Here is a 22448-nt window from a genome sequence, read left to right on the forward strand (position 1 = left end):
GGGCACGTGCGCCCTTTGGTCCTCTCTACCAGTCTGTCTCTGTGCTTCCGCTCTCACGCTGTACCTTCTCTCCCTTCGTGGCTCCCAGCACTCTCTCTCCTCGGCCGCCCCCTCCCATTCTTTGTTGGTTCCTCTGTGCGGCCATCAGCCCACCTCCGCAATCCCTTCCTTCTCCAAGCTTAGAAGAAAACATCCAAACACCTCAGCGTCAGCATCCCAAATTTATTCTCCAGCAGCTGTGGCCGGATGGCAGAGGCAAAGAGAAGAGGAGTTGGGGGATGGGGAGGGAAGTCCCCGAGAGTGGCAGGCGTGGGGCGGGGGCGGGGTTCCGAGCAGGACTGGAGCCATGCACCTGGCAGGCGGGCCGGGCGGGGTTTGGGATGGGGGGAGTCTAGAACGAAAGCTGATTGGGAACAGTTGAGGAGAGGATCCCCTCCCCCCACACACACACACACACACTCCAGGAGTCCCTAGAGCGCAGAGGAGGGCACTGGAGCATGGCGGCACAGCCTCCCATTTACTCCAGAATGGAATGGGGATGGGTTCGGGCCTCGGAGGTGGGGGCTTGTCCTGGAACCTGAGTTTGGAACAGCCCACCCCATGAGACTATTTCCCAGAATTACCAAGAATAATAATAAGAAGAAGAGGCAGAGATGCTACCAAGATGGAGTTTAGAACCCCATGGAGTGGGGGGGTCGTGGTGATGGTTGTGGTTCCGGAACCTGGTGGAGCTGAGACAAGAACACCAAGGTGAGTAAGAATCTGGGGCTCAGCGCAGCGAAATCTAGAGCATGGAAAGGCTCTAGAGACTGGACAGAGTTGAGAATGCCAGGAACGCCTGAGGGGGGGGGGGGGGCTCCTAGCACTCCAGGGGAAGGGGCTAGAATGCTGGGGAGCCGGTCTAGAATTCAAAAGGAGGCGAAGAGCGGCTGAAGCTGGCACGGCAGAGGGAGCCGTGGGGACACCTAGTGGCAGGATGTGGAAATTACATGACCGGCACAGGCGCTGGGCTGATGGGGCTGCGGACATCAGGGTGGACGAAATCAGGGTTCACGTAGGTGAAGCCTTGGAAATCAGCCTGATCGATGCTGGCCAGAACCAGGCGGTCTGGGGGGGTCAGTGCTGGTGCCGCCCGTGTGAAGAACTTATCGAAGTTCTCGCCGCTGCGGCCACACTGTGGGAAACACAGGGAGGGAAACTGTCATGTTGTTTTCTCCTTGGGGACCTTGCCTCCGTCCCCCCAAATTTATCTCCTGTCTCCTTTGGAACCCCTTCACATCTTCATGGCCTTTGTGTCCCCCTTCAGGGGTCTCTGCAGAGGAAACCCTGCCCCATCTCCTCATAGAGGTCTTGGAGCTCCTGGGTCCCCACCCCAGGGGCTAAGGTAACCTACCGGGCGGGGTCTGAATGGAGGTGGGATCTCCAGCCGTTCCAGCCGTTCCCAGTCGATCCAGCGGAAAAAACCATGAGCGCGGATGGTGGGTTCCCCATCAGGCCCTGAGCCCAGGCGTTTCGCCGGGTGCTTGGTCAGGAACTGTGGGGGACACAGAGAGATGGACAGACAGACAAGCCCCAGACAGGGAGGCCCAGAGAACGAGAAAGAGTGAGACAAGAACGGAGGAAGAGAGAGACACAAGCATACAGATCCAGAGACAGAATAACAATGGGGGAGACAGGAAGTGGGAGAGAGAAAAAGGAAAAGTGAGAATAAGTGAGAATGGGGTAAGTGATACCCAGACCACAGACCCAGGGACAGAGAGGGAGCAACCAGGGTGTGGGGTGTGAGGGCCAGAGAAACCCAGAAAGAGAGCAAGGAGACCAGGAAAGAGTCAGATGAGAAGATGTAGGGGTAGAGGGAGAGAGGTAAAGAGACACATTGGAGGCGCAGAGAAAGAGGAGGATGGAGACCCAGTAGACAAACCCAGAGAGAGGAACAAAGGCCCAATATCAAGGCAGAGACTCAGAGAAAAAGGAAGACAGAGACCCAGAAAGAGAGGAAAGGGACAAGGAAAAAATCCCAGAGGGAAGAGAGGAAGGAAATGAGAGGGAGACAGGGAAGAGACAGAAGAAGAGAGAGAGAGAATGCAGAACCCCCCAAAAGGGGAGATTGTGATCCAAGGAGAAGAGGAAAACCAGGAGGGAGGAGAGACCAGCGAACATAGGCAATGAAGGTGATGGGGAGATGGAGCAGGGGACAGAGACCCAGGAGACAAACCCTCGGAGGAAGAGATGTGGATCCGATACAAAGGCAGAGACTCAGAAAGATCAGAGAGAAATCCAGAGAGGGACAGAGATGCCGAGTGTGTGTGTATGAATGTGTGTGGGAGGGGAGATGAAAACAGCAGGGGGACAAAGATGCAAGAGATAGACAGACAGATCCCAAAGGACAAAGGAAAGGAAGAGACACAGAAAACCCCATCATATGTAGATGGGGGCAGAGGGGTGAGACAGAAACCCAGACAGAGAGAGAGTCAGAGAGACACGGAACAGGAGCCAGAAACAGAAGCATGCTGACACCTGTGGGAAACCTGCCCTAGGCTACAGTCTTTCTCCTGCATTAACTCCGTCTCCCCAGAAGAGGAGGCCAAGGCTCCCAGAGTTTGGTTGACTTGCCCAAGATCCCACGGGAGGACAAGGGGCTAAGCTGGTTCATCTGACCCACCTGGTTCTGGAGAGGCAGGCCCTGGCCCCAGCCCTTCCTGCAGTCAGCCGGGGAGTGGGGGGAGCAGAGGTGGATGGGGCAGAGGCCAGACTTGAATTGGAGGTGGCAGTAGGCAATAAATTATTCTCATAAAAATCTCTGTGTTATATAAACTTTTCCAGCAGATGGAAGTAAAGCGACTTGAGGAGTGGGCGCCTCGTTCTAATCAATATGCACAGACACAGTGCGTGGGCAGCCCTGCATGGCAGTAGTGGGATGCACAGGTTGGGAGTCTGGGAGTCAGGGCTCTCACCCCTTTGCAGATGGCCACGGCTTCCCGGGAGAGTGACTTGGGGTAAGTGACAGTTTGTTCCATGATGGCCTGAAACAGCTCCTCCTCATCCTCCCCATCAAAGGGGGGCTAAGGAAAGAGAGAGGATAAAAAGCCAGACACTAGATGGACTACCTCTCCCCAGACACATTCCACATCTTCATCCCCCACCATGAACATAAGCCCCCCCCCCTCTTCCTAGGAAGAAAATGTGAGCAAACCACCAGAGCTTTATGTCCCCCACCCACTTCCAGACACTTTGATTGCCTATCTCAGAAGTTTCAGCTCTCAGCACCTCTTTGCTGCTCTGTCTCTCTTTATCTACTATGTAAATCAGCAGGGTGTTAATTAGGCCATATGTCATTAAATAGAAGACAGAGAGAACTGCAGAGAAAGCTGTACCAGCATTCTGGTTGGATGAGTGGTCTCCAGTCTTCTGGGATTAGGAAGGGCAACATCAAGACAAGGATTCTAAATGTGGGATCTAGAGAGTGTTTAGACAAGGAGGGAGCCCATGAACTTGGATGGGGAAAACACATCTCTATTTTTTAAAATGTCTAACTGAAGATTAACATTCCCTTCAATTATGAATGTAGGCAACAAAACACAACAGCAGTGCTGTTGGCTTTATCAACAGAAATCACACATGCACACACACATACACACACTCACATTAAGTTGCAGATATCTCAAAATATCAGTCATTTTACTTTAAAATTACTGGTACTGGTAGACCTTACTATTTACTTCCTATTCCTGAAAGATAATACTATTTAGTTCATTAGTAGGACTTCACATGTATGTCCACATCCCAATGTTTAATATTTAGGCAACTATATACATTTAAATTAAATTTATTTAATTGGTTAAGTTAGATTTAATTAAACATTTAAAGTATTGGTGATCATCTTTGTAAATGATTGATTTCTTTTGTAATCCTATTATTTTATTTTGTGCATTTGAAAACGTTCTGCAAAGGGGTCCATAGCACAGTGGGAAGACAATGCTTCAGGATCAAGGACAGTGTTATCTGGGCGTGAGCTTCCTCGACTCTCAGCACTTCCTTAGGAGGCTAGACCTTCCTTCCCAAGCTTTTCTTGAGATAAAGATAATCTATGCAACAGGTGGTGCCCTGTTCAGTGTTGCCTGTAGCCAAGTCAGCCTCTCCCCAGCTTCCCTTACCTGTCCTGCCAACATTTCATACAGTAGAACCCCGAAGGACCACCAGTCAACAGACTTCCCATAGGGCTGGTAGGCAATGATCTATAGGGAAGAGGGAATACAGAATGGGAGACAAGAACTCATGCCTTGCACTTTAAGAAGCATAGGAGGGCCTGACCTGTGGTGGCGCAGTGGGATAAAGCGTCGACCTGGAACACTGAGGTTGCCGGTTCGAAACCCTGGGCTTGCCTGGTCAAGGCACATATGGGAGTTGATGCTTCCTGCTCCTCCCCCTTCTCTCTCTCTCCCCTCTCTCTAAAAATCAATTTAAAAAAATCAATAAAAAAAAAAAATTAAAAAAAAAAAAAAAGAAGAAGCATAGGAGGCCCTGGCCGGTTGGCTCAGCGGTAGAGCGTCAGCCTGGCGTGCGGGGGACCCAGGTTCGATTCCCGGCCAAGGCACATAGGAGAAGCGCCCATTTGCTTCTCCACCCCCACCCTCCTTCCTCTCTGTCTCTCTCTTCCCCTCTTGCAGCCAAGGCTCCATTGGAGCAAAGATGGCCCGGCCATTGGGGATGGCTCCTTGGCCTCTGCCCCAGGCGCTAGAGTGGCTCTGGTCACGGCAGAGCGACACCCCGGAGGGGCAGAGCATCGCCCCCTGGTGGGCAGAGCGTCGCCCTTGGTGGGCGTGCCGGGTGGATCCCGGTTGGGCACATGCAGGAGTCTGTCTGACTGTCTCTCCCCGTTTTCAGCTTCAGAAAAATACAAAAAAAAAAAAAAGAAGCATAGGACCTGGCCCTGGTCGGTTGGTTCAGTGGTAGAGTGTCCGCCCAGCGTGTGGAAATCCCAGGTTTGATTCCAGGCCAGGGCACACAGAAGAAGCACCCATCTACTTCTCCACCCTTCCCCCTCTCCTCTCTCTCTATCTCTCTCTTCCCCTCCTGCAGCCAAGGCTCCATTGGAGCAAAGTTGGCCTGGGCACTGAGGATGGCTTCATGGCCTCTGCCTCAGGCGCTAGAATGGTTCCAGCCACAAAGGAGAAACACCCCGAATGGGCAGAGCATTGCCCCCTGGTGGGCATGCCTGGTGGATCCCAGTCGGGCGCATGCAGGAGTTTGACTGCCTCCCCACTTCTAAACTTCGGAAAAATAAAAAAGAAGCATAGGACTCTTCTGGCTTCACTCCCTGGGCAACCTACTCACTTTAAGGATATTCAACATAAACTCCCTTCACAGAATACCTTGGCCAGAGCTCAAGTCTTTGGGAAATCTGGGAAACAAATTTTACCTACTTAAGATATTCCTTTGGTCCCAAATATCATACAAAGGCTATTTAAAGGCCAAGTCACAAGTGCCACCCATCTGGAATATTTAGGTAACTGGACCCTAAATACAAGACCTAAATACTGGACCCTCTGTACAATAGCAGGTGCACAGGGCTCAATTTCAGAGACCAGAGATTCTTAAATCTGGACGCGTTTTGGATGGAGCTATTTAAAAATAGATACTCCCATCCCTGAAGAATTCCAGCCTTAATAGGCCTGAGTCAGAGGCAGGACTATGTCTGTAACTTCCAAAACCTCCCCAGGTGATTCTGATTACCAGCCTGGTTTTAAAACCATTGACCTCGGTTACTCGGGCACTAGCATCGAATCATCTGGAAAAATCAAGGACAGCACCACCAATATCACTTCTCTCTCCAACAGAAAAGTCAAGACATACTCTCTATCTAAATATGCAGTCAGATAGTTAGCTCCACCCCTTTACAAAGCCAGAGCATACTCTGCCCACTTGAAATACCCAAGGGGACAGCCTCCACAGGTTTAGTGTTCTGGGGGGCGGGGAGGATGGGCCCCACCCACTCAGACTAACTGGAAATTGTCTCCACCTTCTCAGAATAATCCAGTAACAGACACCGTTCTCTTGGAATTCCTACGAGTTCTTTCAGAACGTTCGCCCACAGGTCCCGCCATCTTTGCCTATTGAAGACCCAGCTCCACCCACTACCCACTTTGAATATTCAGCGCCCAAGCCTGTCTGCGCTGAACTTCGTTAGGACGCCCACCATTCACATAAAGACCCCAGGGTCAGATCCCCCGCGTTATAAATACTAGACAGCCAGCCACACCCACTGATTCGCTTGGAGCGCGCCCAGGTCTGCAGAGTTCGAGTTACCTCGGGGGCTATGTAGTCTGGTGTCCCGCAGAAGGTGCGAGTCGTGGTCCCCGGAAAGATGTTCTCCTTACACATGCCAAAGTCAGTTATTTTGATGTGTCCTTCGGCATCCAGCATCACGTTGTCCAGTTTCAGGTCCCTGGGGGTGCGAGGTGGGTGAGTAAGAATAGAGTTCAGGGCCTGACCTGTGGTGGCGCAGTGGATAAAGCTTCGACCTGGTAATGCTGAGGTCGCCGGTTTGAAACCCTGGGCTTGCCTGGTCAAGGCACATATGGGAGTTGTTGCTTCTAGCTCCTCCCCCCCTTCTCTCTCTGTCTCTCCTCTCTCTCTCTCTCTCTCTCTCTCTCTCTCTCTCTCTCTCTCTCTCCCTCTCCTTTCTAAAAAAAAAAAAAATGAATAAATTAATTTAAAAAAAAAGAATAGAGTTCAGTGGGAGTGGGCTAGAGCCCTAAGTTCACATCCTTTCCCCTCCAGGAGCCTGATCCCTTCCATGAAAGGGTCTGGGGCTGCTCACCGATAGATGATGCCCTGATTGTGAAGGAAGAAGAGGCCGATGGCGATTTCCGCCGCGTAGAACCTGAAGGAGGGGGAGGGGAGAGGTCAATGGCAGGACCCCACCCCCGCCCACCTTCCCTCCACCCTCACCTTGGCTGAGACTCACGCTGCGTGGGGCTCCTTAAATTTGCCCAGCTGTTGAATGTGGTACATCAGGTCGCCCCCAGTGACATACTCCATCACAAAATACAGGCGATCCTGGGGAGGAGTGAGCGAGGCTGAGCTGAGGGCACGCCCACCAGGAGTTCTATACTGGCCTGTGCGCCCAGAGGTGCAGTGGGCGGAGCTGCGTCTCTAAACGGGCAGCCTACTCACCCGAGACAAATGTGAAAGGCTGGGGGGCCACCCAATCAGAAACTCAGGGCGACTGGCCACGCCCACCGGGAGGCCCTGTAGATTCTAACAAGACTAACTCAGAATCTCCACCTGCCCCGTTCCCCGTTATTCGAACTGTAGGTGTTCTCGTCCCGCCCTCTCAGAACTGAAGCTTGAAGTCCACCATTCGCTGGAAATCCCAGAGATCCCAAACCTCTTCCACACACACTCCCACACATATGCAGTTCTGGCCACTTGTTAGGAACCAAAGTTGTTCAGGCCTCCCCTGCAATTGATGATGATGATGATAATAATATAAAAATCCAGGGGTGGGGGAAATCCCAAGAAACTGGCCACGCCCATTCAGAGCTCTGGGCAGTAGAGTCACGCCCTCTCAAACCCCTGACGCTTCAGACTTCCTGCTCCATTCACAATCTTGGGAAACCTTTCTTTCTGAGAAGTATTTCACTCAGAATGCAAGACTGACGACCTCGTGGCTCGGAGCCTAATTCTGGGCTCACCCACACAAAAGACTTTCTCCTCCACGCATTCCTTCACTCAACAATCCGTTACTCAGAAACACCCACTCAACACTCAAGACCAAGCTCGTTGGGCCCACGCCTGGCCACGCCCAGTGAGTGAGCGAAGCCCTTTGGCCATGCCGTAAGCTCAGAATCCTGGGGCGGATGCCTGATCCACCGAGAGAGGCCAAGGAGGGCTCTGGAGCCGGCCCCCGCGTCCTCCGTCCTTACCGGGGTCTGGAAGGTGGAGTGGAGCTGGGTGAGAAAGTGAGGCCGGCCTCCCGGGCCTCGGCCCCCCAGAGCTAGCACGCGTTTCTCGACCAGGGTGCAATCCACGTCGTCATCCTGGACGATCACGTCCTTTTTCAGGATCTTGATGGCATAGAGTTCATCGGAGCCCCTACGCTCAGCCAGCATCACCTAGGGGCAGAGGCCCGAAAGTCCCAATGTGTCTTGGGAACCCCAGGGGCGCCGGTCCCTGCCATCCCCCTTTCAGGGACGCAGAGAAACAGCATCTCAGGTCCTTCCTCTCCCTCTCCTTCTCCCGGGATCTGGTGCCCTGCCTTTGCCAACCATTCCCTCAAGAAAAGCTATCCACATCTTTGTCTCTCCTCTCCAGAGACCCGAAAGGCCCCATCCAACCGTCTTTGGGGACTCAGAAACCTAGTGTCCCTCCCCTTCTATTCCTCTGGAAAAACCAGAAATGTGACTACCCCTCCAGACACCCTCCCCTTCCTCCAGAGCCCCAGGAATCCAACCTTCCCAAAACTGCCTTTTCCTAGAACCATGAGGAAGCTGAAGTCGGAGATGTGCAGACGTCCAGGGCTTGCTCCGAAGAAACAGCGCTTGGAGTCGGTGGGACTAGGGGATGGGGAGGGGATGGGGGAGGAAGAAGGACCCATCCGCACCCGCTGTGAGAGAGGGGAGAGATCCCAAGATAGTCAGACCCCCAGTGGGGATAACGGGGATGCCCCTAAAAGAGACAGCATCCAAGAATAAAAAAGGTGGGGAGAGATGGAGAGAAAATAAAAATTTGTTCCCTCCCCTCCTTGGCTTAAGAAATTTCTAAGACTTTCCATAGTCAGAGGGTTTACCTAATATTTAACTAACCCTTAGAGGGCTTACTATGCCATCAATTCTCTGGAAAACCGTGTTATCACCCCGCCCCCCATTTTAGAGTAGTGGGAATTGGCAGAGATGTTAAGTAACTTGCCCCAAGTCACAGAGGGTAATAAACAGAGCCAGAAATCAAAATCCTCCCTGGCAGGATGGTTCAGTGAATAGAGCATTGTCGCGGCCAGCTGAGGTCACAGATTCAATCCCCAGTCAGGGCACATATGAGAAGCAACCAAGCAGTGTACAATTAAATGAAACAGCTAAGTGGAACAATGAGCTGATGCTTCTCTCTCTTTCTCCCTTCCCTTACACTCGTTCTCTCTCTCTCTCTCTCTCTCTCTCTCCCCCTTCTGCCCTTCTCTCTTTCTCCCTTCCTCTCTCTCTTTTTCTCTCAAATCAATCAGAGAAAAATCAAAATCAATTAAAGCCAGATTGTGTCTCCCTGCTTTCTGTTTCTCTACCATCATCCAGTATGTGGCTTGGAACATGAGAGGTACCAGCGAGAGGGTGTTGAATGGACGATGATCCCAGGAGATGGGTGCTGAATGCAATTCACATTGCTCAACCTTCATTCAGAGCAGGCCCAGAATCTGAACATCATTACCACCCCTGTGTTCCTGGGCCAGCTGCTCCCACCTGTGCCATCACGATAGCCTTCCTCCTCCCACCTTTGCCTTCCACCATCTAGTCTCTACACAGAGGCAGTCATCTCGTTCAAATTGAAATCATCTCAGGTCACCTCTGATGTTCTCGCATCTCACTTGATTTGAAAGCCCAAATCCTTCCAACGAATGACTAGCACCCCCTCAACCTTCCTTCTGTGACTTTGTCTGTTTCCCATCTTCCCAGACTGTCCTTCTTGCTGTGCAGCAGACATTGTTGGCCTGTCCCTACCTCAGGACCTTTGCATATGCTGTTGCCTCTACCTGGAAGGCCCATCTCTGCTCTCCTCATGACTCACTCTCTCACTTCCTTACACCTTTGCCAAACAGTAGCTTCTCTGCCTACTGCATTTAAAATCGTGAAGCCTTCTCCGAGGGCACTCCCTACCCTCCTTAATGTTTACTGTTCTCCACATTGCTCGTTGCTTTCTAACATAATATCATTTGCTTAATTTTATTTGTCTTTCTCAATGTTAAGCCTCATGGGGGCAGGAGTTTTTTTCTCTCTTGTTTGCTGCTTTATCCCCAGTGACTAGGACCCTGCATGCCCTTGACTACCAAGGGGTTCAACAAAATGTTATATGAGAGAATAAATGAGGGAGAAAGCATTCCTTTCTCTGTCTTGGAAACCTGGTATCTCTCTCCTTTTCCCGGGGAACACTGCATGTCCCCCAGGACTCAACTCTCTGGGAAGCTTTCTCTGATTCTCCCAGGCAGTGCCAGGTCCTTCTGGGACCTCCCTAGTGCCCGAAGCTGTCCATTATCTAATATATTCCTTCTGGCGGTGAATTTCTCTATCTGTAAATTTCTTACACTGAAACATGAGATTCCAGGCAATGGCCTGATTGTATTCCCAGAATAGGGCTGGGCTTATGTAAAATAGGTGTTCAGTAAGTGAGTAAATAAATGCATGGAGGAGAGAGAGGATATTGGTTTATAGTAATAAACTGATGGAAAAACTCAAGGACCAAGTCTAATGGCACCTCCTCAGGGAAGCCCTCCCTGACTGCCACTCCCCCACCCCCGGTTCCTCTATGCTCTTTTAATGCCCTGGGTTCCGAGTTAGCATATAATCTTGAGACTTAAGCATCATATCTGTGACTTGTCCCTACTTTGGAGACTTGCCTGAGAGTCAGATCCACCTAGGGTTACTCAGCAAGCATAACCCTGTCCCCTAAGTATGTGCTCGGTCCATGTGTGTGGAAATGAAGACAGATATTAGGGGAGAGAGATGCAGATCCCAGAAATGAAACTCTCCATTCCCCGTCTCAGCGCCACTTACCTCATACAGTTCCAGGGGGTAGTTACAGGCCTGAAAGGGGGAGGAAGCCAGAGTCAGAGGCCCAGAAAGGAAGGAGATTGCCCTGGAGCAGGGGGTGGGAGCCCCTAAACTCCCAAGCCACAGCGACGAATAGGAACTCCAATTCCCATCAGACCAGGAGGCAGAAATCCCCTAGAAAAGCCCATGAAGGAGCCCCAGGGTCTTCTGGGAATTGTAGTCTCGGGACAGTGGGCAGCCAGCGGTGACGCTTGGAAAAGGCCAGCTCTGAACTGAAGGGGTGCTGGGCTGGACTTTCTGTGGGGAAGCCAGAGTCCGGGTACCTCAAACTTCTGGAGGAGGCTGCAGTTGTCAGCATCAGCCACCGGCACATTGTAATATTCGCCCTCCTCCTGGTTCAGTAACTTGTACCTGACATACAGACGGAGACCAGAGCGGGCAGGAAGGGAGAGACCCGCGGGAGAGGAGGAGACATTGGAAGAGGGAAATAGACACAGAGAGACAGACAGAAATGGAGAGGACGAGTGAGATCAGTAGAGAGGTAGACAGGGGAAGAGGGAAAGGTGTTGGCCCGGAGGAGGAGAACCCACACAGACGGAGGTGGAGATACTGGGCCGCCCGCCCCATCCTGGCCCTCACCAGCCATCCACGGGAGCCTTGAGCAGCTCTGACACCCCGAAGGACATGGCACCCATGAAGTCGTTGCGGGAGGTCCGGTCCCAGTCCCACACCTCCACGCTGAGCCTGCGCTCCACGTCCCCAGGCTTCAAGTTGCTGTGGGAAGGGTGGGGCAGGGTGAGGGGCCCAGCCGCGGGCTTGCGCACTCTTCATCCCTGCTGCCGAAGGAGGAGGCTAACCTCGCAAGGCAGGCCGGGGTCTCTTTCCTGCTCTGGGATTTGTCTTCCCACCTGCGGGCCTCACTTTGGGCTTCCCTCTCCCAACACCAGGGCCCTAAATAAACCTAGAGAGCTCTCTCTCCATCTCCTTCCCTCTCCCCCTTTTGGCCCCTTTCCATCCCTGCCTCGGGGTCTTTCTCTCCAGATCTCTGCTCTACTCTGAGTCTCTTTCCCTCTTTCTGTCTGTTGGCTTCTCTCTCTTTCCCTGCACCATGCCCACCCACCCCTCACAGCACCACCCTTTCTTTTTAAATCTTTTTTTTTCTTTATTCATTTTTAGAGAGGAGAGAGAGAGAGACAGAGAGAGAGAAGGGGGGAGGAGCTGGAAGCATCAACTCCCATATGTGCCTTGACCAGGCAAGCCCAGGGTTTCAAACCGGCGACCTCAGCATTTCCAGGTCAACGCATTATCCACTGCGCCACCACAGGTCAGGCAGCACCACCCTTTCATTCTGTCTGTGTCTCGCTCTGAGTCTCTCTCTTCCTTTCTCCTACCCTCTCTCCCTCATCTTTGCCTCACTCTAAACTGGTGGGCTTTGATGGAGATTAAATACACAGGTGTCTGTCTGTCTCTCAGCTTCTGTATCTCCATCCCTGTCCCCCAATCACTCCATCCCCTTTTCTCACCTTCCTTTGGGGGGGGGGTGTCCCTCTATCCTAACCCCTTCCACCAGGTGCTCTCTGGGGGGATTCTTGTAAGCCACTAGGACCCTCAGATCATTCTCTGTCTGCCATCACAGCCTCCCCTGCACCCGAGGCTCACAACACAAAAGTCTCGTTCCACACAGGATTCAGAGTAGCCTTCACTGTTCGGGTCTTCTGCTTTGTCAAGTTCCGAGGGTCTGGAATGAGCTTCAGTTTCACATAGGGGTCAGAAAGACCATTGGGGTCCATTGGGATGAGGTTACGGGCCTCACCGACTGAGTAGGAAAGTGAAGAAGGTTAGACACCCAGGAAGAGCCCCCCCACCTCACCGCCAGACAGCATCAAGACTTTCAAGCCCTCAACCATCTTTGTAATGACTCAAGTCTTTGATGTCTTACTTCTCCAGTACCCAGAAGATAGGGCACAAAGCCCTGTAACCCAGAAATTAGACCCTCCTCCATTAGGACCCAGGAGTCAGGACCTGGCCATATCCACAGGTCGTCTCTCACCCCACCCTCTCAAAGACCTTGACAGCTCGAGTGGCCATAAAAAGGGGCAGAGCACTGGCCAGTTGGCTCAGCGGTAGAGCATCAGCCTGGCGTGTGGAAGTCCCAGGTTCGATTCCCAGTCAGGGCACACAGGAGAAGTGCCCATTTGCTTCTCCACCCTTCCCCCTCTCCTCTCTATCTCTCTCTTCCCCTCCTGCTAGCCAAGGCTCTATTGGAGCAAAGTTGGCTTGAGCACTGAGGATGGCTCCATGGCCTCCGCCTCAGGCACTAGAATGGCTCCAGCCACAATGGAGCAATGGCCTAGATGGGCAGAGCATCGCCCCCTGGTGGGCATGCTGAGTGGATCCCAGTCAGGCGCACACGGGATTCTGTCTGACTGCCTCCCTACTTCTAACTTCGGAAAAATACAAAAAAGGGGGAGGGCTGAGCCCTGGCCAGGTAGCTCAGTTAATTAGAGCATTGTCCCAATATGCCAAGGTTATAGGCTCGATACCCAGTCAGGGGACATAAAAGAATCAACCAATGAATGCATAAATAAGTGGAACAACAAATTAAGGTTTCTTTCTCTGTTTCCCCACTACCTCTCTCTAAAAAAAATTTTTAAGGGGGGACTAACAGGTGCCCATCAGTAGATGAATGGATAAAAAAGCTGTGGTACATTTACACAATAGAATAGTACACAGCCATAAAAAAGGAATTTCTACCTTTTGCGACAGCATGGATGGATCTGTACAGCATTATGCTAAGTGAAATAAGCCAGTTGGAGAACGACAAGTACCATGTGATCTCACTTATATGTGGAATCTAATGAATAAAATGAATTAACAAGCAAAATAGAGACAGACTCATACACAGAGAGCAGGCAGGCCTGGGTCAGAGAAGGAGGGATAGAGCCAAAAACAAAAAGATGAAAAGAAAAAGAAAAACTCATGGACACAGACAACAGTGTGGTGATTTCCGGAGGGGTGGGAGGTGGAGAAGGGTAAAAGGCAGGGATAAGTGGTGATAGACAAGGACTTAACTTAGGGGAGATGAACACACAATACAGTGTGCAGAGGTGTGTTGTTGTGGAGTTGGGCTCCTGAAAACTGAATAACTATGTTAATCAGTGTCACCCCAGCATATTCAATTCCTTAAAATTTGTTTAAATGTAAAAAATATTAAGTGAATGAATAAACAAAAAAGAGAGGGCTGAAATTTGCAAGAGGCATGGCTGGAGACAGGCCTCCAGCTAGAGGGGACTAGGCTAGCCTCCCAAGGCTGGGTCCGGACTGTGGGCGCGGCCTTCGAGGGTGAGGGGGCGGGCCCTCACCCGTGATGTGGATCTCATCCGCAGTTGGAGCGCGGATTTCCAGCTGCAGGCGCCCCCTGCGCTCCGTGTGATCCACGCCGCACAGAGAGGGCACGCTGCGCACACAGCGCCGATGCACGTTCATCTCGCAGCCTGGGGGGTGGGGGGGAACAAAAGCGGGGAGAGCGCTTCAGGCCTCGTCCGGGACCCCAGACTCCACACAACACCTCCCCACAACCACCATCACCACCACCACCACCACCACCACCGTATTTCCCGAAAGCCAGACACTGCGCTTTGGAAAGGGGCCCCAGAAGCTCCGAGTTCTGTCTTGAGCAGCGAGCGAGTGCAGACTCACAGGAGCACTTCATGCCCTGGTGCACCAGCCCGTAGAGGAGGGAGCCGCAGTGGTCACAGAAGGTAGGGCTGCTGTAGCTGTGCAGGCGGAACTTGTGCTTGTTCCGGGGGTCCTGCGGGCACAGAGGGGGCGGTCAGAGGGGGCAGCAAAGGCGTCTAGAAGCCAGCGAGAGCAGCCCTTTGAACTCTTCCTCCTTCCGCCTGGCTCTCCCACTCCTGCGGGTACTCCCAACTTCACTCCTTCATTCTACAGCATTTCTGGAGTATCTACTGGGTATACCAAGCACGGTACTGGGTGTCGGGACCCGGCGGTGAAACGAAACAAATAAAAACTCCTGTCCACATGGCATTTGCTTTCTAGTGGAGGGAAGCAGAACGTAAACATGATAAATTATATTGTATGACAGATGGTCATAGGTTCTCTGGGGGAAATGAAACAGGGAAGGGGACTGTCAAAAGTAGGGAGACTGAAATTTGAAAAAGTGATAAATCAGAAGGTATCACAGGCCCTGGCCTGGTAGCTAAGTGGTTAGAGCGTATTTCAGATATGCCAAGGTTGCAGGTTTGATCCCCAGTCAGGACACATCCAAGAATCAACCAATGAATGCATAGATAAGAACAACAAATTGATCTCTCTCTCTCTCTCTCTCTCTCTCTTTCTCTCCTTTGCTATCTCTCTAAAATCAATCAATAAATAATTTCAAGTCCCATAACCCCTACAGCCCCACCTCACACAAGTCGTTCTTTGAGGAATTGTGGGCCACCATGAACCCTAGATCAGTGGTCAGCAACTGCGGCTCATGAGCCACATGCGGTTCTTTGGCCCCTTGAGTGTAGGTGCAAAGACCAGCTTAGGAGTACCCTAATTAAGTTAATAACAATGTACCTACCAATATAGTTTTAAAAATTTGGCTCTCAAAAGAAATTTCAATGGTTGTACTGTTGATATTTGGCTCTGTTGACTAATGAGTTTGCTGACCGCTGCCCTAGATCATTCAATGTCAGCCTTTGTCTCTGCCCACTGAAGATCTGCTTTCTTGAGCTCTTGGTAGGATAGGGAATCTGACCTGTCAGTTATAGGGCTCCAGGCATCCTAAATGAAAGATTAAGTGTAAAGCACACAGCAGGGCCTAGTACGTTAAATGTGCTCAGTACTGTTACTCTTTTTTTTTTTTTTCTTTATTTTATTTATTCATTTTTAGAGAGGAGAGAGACAGAGGGAGGAGCTGGAAGCATCAACTCCCATATGTGCCTTGACCAGGCAAGCCCAGGGTTTCGAACCGGCGACCTCAGCATTTCCAGGTCAGCGCTTTATCCACTGCGCCACCACAGGTCAGGCAGTACTGTTACTCTTAACCACTGTGGTTATTATTAGTGATGTTATGGCAATCCCCACATAGCCCTGGGTTTCAATAAGAGCTAGACCATTTCCTAGCTATGTGATTTGGGGCAAGTTTATGCCCAATTTTGAGATTTAGCCTCCTTCTATGCCCAGTGTAAAGACACAATCTATATATTGAAGCAATGTTGCCTGGAGTCCAATTAAGCATGAATTTAGGACACTGGTAAAGCACTCTCCCTCCATTCCTAGCAAGGTCTGAGTCTAAAATCATTTGATATTTACCTTTTACGAAGTATGTTCTGCAAGAGTTATCTGATGGTGAAAATTCAGGACACTCCTGGACTTTTATTTATTTGGCAGTTAAGAGGGGATGCTACTTTGAATAATACTTGGGTGGTGGGTGGGTGTTGGCAGCTGCCATGATCTCTTCCAAAGCTCTGGGTTTCTAAAGATGTTCAGCGGATCCTGAATCAAAGGATTCCTGCTGACCGAATGAGATAGTGTGTGTGAAAGCCCACAGCTGGGTGCCAGGAACACAGACACTCCATGGATAGAAGCTGTGATTATTCTCAAAGTGAGAGCCACTTATCAAAAAGGTGACAGAGCTGGGGCTGTCCAATTAAGATAGATCAGGGTCCACATTTTTACTCTGCTTACTAACCAGCTGTGTGGGCTCTTCCAATCCCTACCAGAGACCCCAGGCTTCCTTCCTATAAAATGGTGGAGGGGAGAGGTCGGGAGCCCTCCTAGCAAGGGTTCTAAGTGAAGTCACACTTGTGAAGCCCTTAACACTTCTTAAGCCCTTGATCCATGTTACTTATGTGGTCAGAAGCACTAAGAAGAATAAGAAAAGCTAGACTGATGTAGAGGAAAGACCCTCTTCACTATTCACCTCTGTTTTGTCATCGGTAACCATAATAATTTTAACAATGATGATAATTAATAGATTGTCTCTTGTCATGCTCATTGTCTCATGTCTCATTGTCTCTCTGCCAGGCACAGCCCCAAATAGTTGACTCATTTAGTTCTCAAAACAGTCCTAGAAGGTGGGCATGATGACCCCCTTCATTTCAAAGGTGATGAACTCAGGAGACGCAGAGAAGCAAGTTATCTTTCACAAGGTCACGGAATCAACACGTGGTAGAGCTGGGATTCCAGCCCACGTGTTCTGACTTGGGAGCCTCTGCTCAGAACAGGACAGGACAGGTACCTAACCTGATAGGCTGTGGTGCAGATTCAATCCTATACTGTATTCACAATACCTTAGCAGTGTGTGTGTGGTGAACAGCGAATAAACCAGAAGTAGCGTTGGCAGTGAAGGTGGGAAGGCAGGCAGCTTATCAGTAACATCTACAGGTCCTGGTAGACAGTGCTGCTCAATCTATGTGTTCTATGAAGTCACATCTTCTATTGAAACATCCATTTTCTGCACCTGACTGGCTGGCAAAATTGCTCATAGACTTCTGTATGCATGCCTCTCTTTCTCCATCTACTATTTACAAAACCATCTCCATCCTTGCATCAAACCCTGGGCTAGACTCTTAACCTACCTGATTTCATTGAACTGTTAAAACAAGTCTGAGAGCCTGACCAGGCAGTAGCGCAGTGGGTAGAACATTGAACTGTGACACTGAGGACCCAGGTTTGAAACCCTGAGGTCCCCAGTTTGAGCATGAACTCATTCAGCTTGAGAGCAGGGTTGCTGGCCTTCGCATGGGATCATTGACATGAACCCATGGTCACTGGCTTGAAGCCCAAGGTCGCTGGCTTGAGCCCAAGGTCACTGGCTTGAGCAAGGGGTCACTAACTCAGCTGGAGCCTCCCAGTCAAGGCACATATGAGAAAGCAATCAATGATCAACTAAAGTGCTGCAATTGATGCTTCTCATTTCTCTCCCTTCCTGTCTGTCTGTCTGTCCCTATCTGTGTCTCTCTTTGCCTCTCTAGCTTAAAAAACCAACAACAACAAAAAACCCAAAAAATCAACAACAAAAAACAAGCCTGAGATGTCTACATTTATGTTGTCCCATGTGGCAGTCACTAATTGCATGTTAGTGGGCTGTTTAAGTTTAAATCAATCCAAATTAAATGGAATTTAGCTGTTCCTCCCTCAGTTACAATAGTCCCTTTCAATAGTGCTCACTGGCAGTGTGGCGGTGGCTTCAGCATGGGACAAGTGGACATAGGACATTTCCATTGCTGCAGAAATCTCTGGTGGTCAACACTATGCTGTCAGCCCCGCCTTATAAGGGAGGCGAAGGGTCAGGGAACTGAAGCACAGAGAATGAGCCCCACAGCCAGATGGAATTTGAAGGAGGGATCAGGAATGGGCTGGTTTTGTTAGCCCATGATGTGGGAGGAGGGGAGGAAAGAGAAATTGTAGGTATCTGTGTATGTACCCATAAAAAACTGCATATGCACACATGTGTACAAAAGTGGATCTATATATGCAGGTGTGTGTATGTGCACATGTGATCTGTATGTGTGCACATAGGAATTTATATGTGGAAGCAGGTGTGTACATGGGGATCTGTATATGCATATACGTGTTCACATGGGGCATGTGTGTATGCATGTGTGTGTGCACATGGAGATTTGTATATGCAGGTGGTTGTGCACATGTGGATCTATATATGCAGCTGTGTGCACACATGGGGTCTGTGTATGCATGTGTATGTGCACATGGGAATCTGTATGGTTGTGTGTATGCACATGGGATCTGTGTATGCACGTGTGTGTATTTGTGTACGTTTCAGGATCTCTCCGGTCACCGCTTCCTCAGAACCTCAGCTGTTTCTTCTACCCGCCATTTTCTATTCTATTCTCTCTCTGGATATCTGCCCCTCTTTCTCTGAGTGTCTCTGTCCCTGTCTGTCTCTCGCAGTCTCACCGGGTCCCCTTTCCCTTCTTCTTGTATGTTGCTGTCTCTGTTCCATTCATCTTTTTTCTTTCTCTCCTTTTCTCTTTTTTGCCTCAGTCTCTCTATCTGGCTTTCTATCTTTGCATCTTTAAGATTCACTCTCTTCTTATCTCAGGATCTCGGTACCTGCATCAACATTTTTCTCCCTGTTACTCAGCTCTCTGGTTCACAGTCTAACTCCTCCGGTGCCAGTCTTTGGTCCCTTCGTCCCTGCCTTCTCTCTGTCCCCCACCTGTGTCCCCAGCCTGTCTCAGTCCCCTTTGATTCCCCCTTTCCAGGCCAAGGGCAGGGAATCTGGGCCAGACTAGCTCCCCCTATCTCTCCAGCCCCGCTCCCCTCCCAGCCTTAAAAATAGCAGGAGAAATTGGGACGGACGCCTAGGGGGTGAGGGCGGGGACACGGCCTGAGGAGGAACAACCAGGTGTATGGACACTCACATCCGTCTGGGGGCCCTTCCCAGCGCCTGGACACTCGAAGGTCACAAATTCGTGGCATCGTCGATGAACCACAAAGCTGCAGACTGAAGGTGAGAATCATAGAGACACAGAGACAGACAGAGAGACCCCCAACGGACAGAAAATCAGAAAGAGAGACCCCGACAGAAAGAAAACCAGAGAGAGGAACCCTGATATGAAGTTCGACTGAGAGTACATCAAAGGAGAGGCTTCACATGCGGAGAGAGAGAGACAGAAACCGGGAGATGGACACTCAAGAGAAGTGCCCAAAGACAGAGCCGGAAAGAGAAAATAGGTTTCCCACAGACGGCCATGGGCCACAGACAGAGATAAGAAAGCGAGAAGGAGAGAGGCAGGTAGAGAGGAAAGAGAGAGAGCACACAGGGCTGTCCTCGGACAGAACGGAGAGCAGTAACTTGGGCAGAAGTGAGTCCGGGGACGCGGCTGCCGGCCGCCCCCCTCCCTGACTCACTCTGTTCTCAGCGTAGCAGCTGGTGCTTTAGGACTCGCCCCCCCACCGTCCCCCATAACTGCCGGCCCCACCCGGCCTCCACCCGCCCATTGGTGACCCCACCCGGCCTGCCCCTGCCTAGGACGGTCGATGTTGTCGTGGTAACGGCAGCCCGGGGGGTGGGGCTCTGACTTGGCATCTTCAGCCCCCCCCTTCAGCTCCCCCTTTCCAAATCTCCCTGTTCCCATGGCAACAGATTCTCCAAATATCTGTCCCCACCTGGAGCTGGCCAAGGGAGGGGCCCCCAGCACCACCTCCGCGGTGGCCCCACCATCAGAGCTGCCTCCCCACCACAGACTGTGTCTCTGCCACACCCCCCGCCCCGGGCTCCCCCGCGCCTCTCTGGGGACCAGAGAACACGTGTGTCAAGCAGCCTCAGATCTGGGGCCCCAGCCTCCACCCTCCTGAGGGTCCCAGGAGTCCAGCTCCCCAGCTCTTACCTTGACATTGCAGGCCCTGTTTTCCAATCCCCCTGCAAGAGTCAAGGATCTGAGGTCAGTGCAGGAAAGGGTAACAGGGAACTGGAGCCCCTCACGTCTGTGAGCTAATGGTAACCTCTGACAAGGTGGCCTCTGACCCTCCTCCCGCAGGAGCCAGGAGTCTACGCCCCAGCCGCCTTCTCTTTCTAGGACCCAGAATTCTGGCCTCCAGCCCCTCCTCCCTCAGACCCAGGTGTCCGGGACCCTCAACCCCTCCTCCCTCAGACCCAGGAGTCCGGGCTCTCAGACCCCCTTCCACCCTAGGACAAGGAGCCAGGGCCGCAACCCCCTTTTCTTATTACTCCGGGATGTGGTGTGACAGGGCTCTCTGCCCAGGTAACCCCCACTCCTCAGGGCCCCAGCCCCCTTCCCTCACCAGATGAAGTCGGTGCAGTGGCTGCAGAACGTTGGCTGCTTGAAGAAGCGAGCGGTGAACTTGTGGCTCTTGACTTCGTGGACCACCTTCTGCCTCAAAGCCCCCTTTCTGCAAAACAGGGGCCGGGGGCCCCCCTCTGAATCGCCCCCGCCGGGGCCCAGGCCTGCCATGGCCCCCGGAACGTCGCAGGGACCGGGATCCTGCCTTTCTGGGGGAGCAGGTGGAAGGGCGAGGAGCCGGAGACTCGGGAAAGCGGAGGAGCCCCGGGGAGATCCCGAGGAGTGGAGGAGAGGGGTGAGGCACCTCCAGGAGCGGGAGCAAGAGTGTGGGGCAGGGAGCGCCCCCCCCCCGGGCGCGCCCAGGGGGAGACAGCGAGTTGGGCTTAGAGCCTAGGGCAGGGGCGCGAGCAGCCGGAGGCACGGGCGGCGGTGGTGGGAGCTCCGGCTCCGGCACCTGCTGAAATGTGGGAGCCCCGGGTGGGGGAAGGCGTTGCCATGACGACCGAGGGGCGGGGTTTCGGCTTAAAGGCGTCCCCCTCCCTGAACACGGGACAAATGTCCAAATATTCTTCCCCCATCATTCTCCCCCTTCACGTGCGCACCCTCCACCCCGCCCCGGGGCTGCCTAGAGGGCGGGGGCATCCTGGGAGTTGTGCCCTCCCCCACCCTAATCTGTCACTTGGCCCGTGTTCCGTCCCCATGCGGGTCCCTCGGTGGCTCCTTGTAGCCCATTGCTACTCCTCTTATATCTCTGTGTCTCTGGTTGTGTCACTCTGTTTCAGTCCACAAACTTTGCATTCGGTGCTGGGATCCAGTGGAGAACAGGGAAGCTTGGTGTCTCACTTTCTCTGACACCACGCGAGTCTTGACTTCTCTCTCAGGGAAAAGGTCTCTAAGACTTTCTATGTCTCTGTCTCTTTCTGAGGGTTGTTCCCCTCCTTGGATTCCTGGGCGCGCAAGCTCTCTGTTTCTTTCTCTGAGAGGGTCGGTTTTTCTTTCCCTGTCTCTGAGAATGTCCATTTCTCTGTTCTCTCCCATCTGTGTCTGTCACACATCCGGTGACCCTCTCTGGGCTTTGGTCTCACGACCCTTCTCTAGGCGCTGATGTCCCCCCCCCCCCGCTCTTTCTCGTTCTGGAGGTCTCTCCTTACATCTTTGCTGTCTCCCCCCTACTCTGTCCTTGCCTTTGTAAATGCTTTTGTATCTGTCTCTCTTCTCGCTGTCTCTGCGAATCAATCTTTCTCTCACATCTCTCTCTCCGACTCTGCCTCTTCCTCCCTCTGTTTTTCTCCGTGAGAATTAATATCTCTCTCTCTCTCTAAATCCTTGCTGTCTTTACCTTTCTCCGTGTCCCTGTCTTTGCAAATGCTTTTGTATCTGTCTCTGTCTCTCTGTTCGAGCTTGCCTCTTTCTCCTCTATCTCTCTGTGCCTGTGCCTCTCCTGGCCTCACCCTTCCCCCTGTACCTTGTCCCTCTCTCACCCACTTTCTACCTGTCTCTCTGATTCTATGAATTTCTCTTTGTCTCGAGTGTGTGTGGGGGGTCTCTCTCTCTCTCCCTCTCTCTCTTTCTCTCTCTCTCTCTCTCTCCACATCTTTCTGTAATTCAGTCCCTGTCCCTCTGGCTCTGGAGTTGTCTGTGCATCTGTTCGGGGATTGGGAGGGTCTCTCTCAACGTCGGCCTTGTGGGTCGCCTCCTGTCACCCCTCCGTCGCTCCACCAGCGTCTCTCTCTCTCTGGTAGTAAGTATTCGGTCTCTCCCCCAACTCCCGGACGCTTCCCAGGGCTCCTTCTGAAAGCCCTGCTGTTGCCAAGGGCAACCACGGCCCTCCCTGGGATGTTCCGCAATACATCCTGGGACTTGTAGTCTGGGCCGTCGGACTACCTGTTCTTGAGACGCGGTCGAGAACTTCCTC

The 22448-nt window shown here is 51.9% G+C and overlaps 1 protein-coding gene across 1 annotated transcript; it reads right to left on the reverse strand.

Annotated features, from left to right (window-relative positions):
* Positions 1-260: 260 nt before the first annotated feature.
* PRKCG (protein kinase C gamma) lies at positions 261-20970 on the reverse strand. Its single transcript, XM_066271198.1, has 18 exons — positions 20535-20970; positions 20120-20151; positions 19151-19233; positions 14454-14565; positions 14117-14248; positions 12414-12570; positions 11394-11528; positions 11078-11165; positions 10758-10787; positions 8456-8608; positions 7929-8117; positions 6968-7059; positions 6821-6883; positions 6307-6445; positions 4155-4235; positions 2955-3062; positions 1394-1534; positions 261-1174 (listed from the first exon to the last, which is right to left on the reverse strand). The coding sequence occupies exons 1-18, from the start codon at positions 20702-20704 to the stop codon at positions 986-988; spliced, it is 2094 nt and encodes a 697-aa protein (XP_066127295.1). The 5' UTR covers positions 20705-20970; the 3' UTR covers positions 261-985.
* Positions 20971-22448: the final 1478 nt, after the last annotated feature.

This window comes from Saccopteryx bilineata, chromosome 3 (genome assembly GCF_036850765.1).
Source record: "Saccopteryx bilineata isolate mSacBil1 chromosome 3, mSacBil1_pri_phased_curated, whole genome shotgun sequence".
Classification (NCBI taxonomy): domain Eukaryota; kingdom Metazoa; phylum Chordata; class Mammalia; order Chiroptera; family Emballonuridae; genus Saccopteryx; species Saccopteryx bilineata.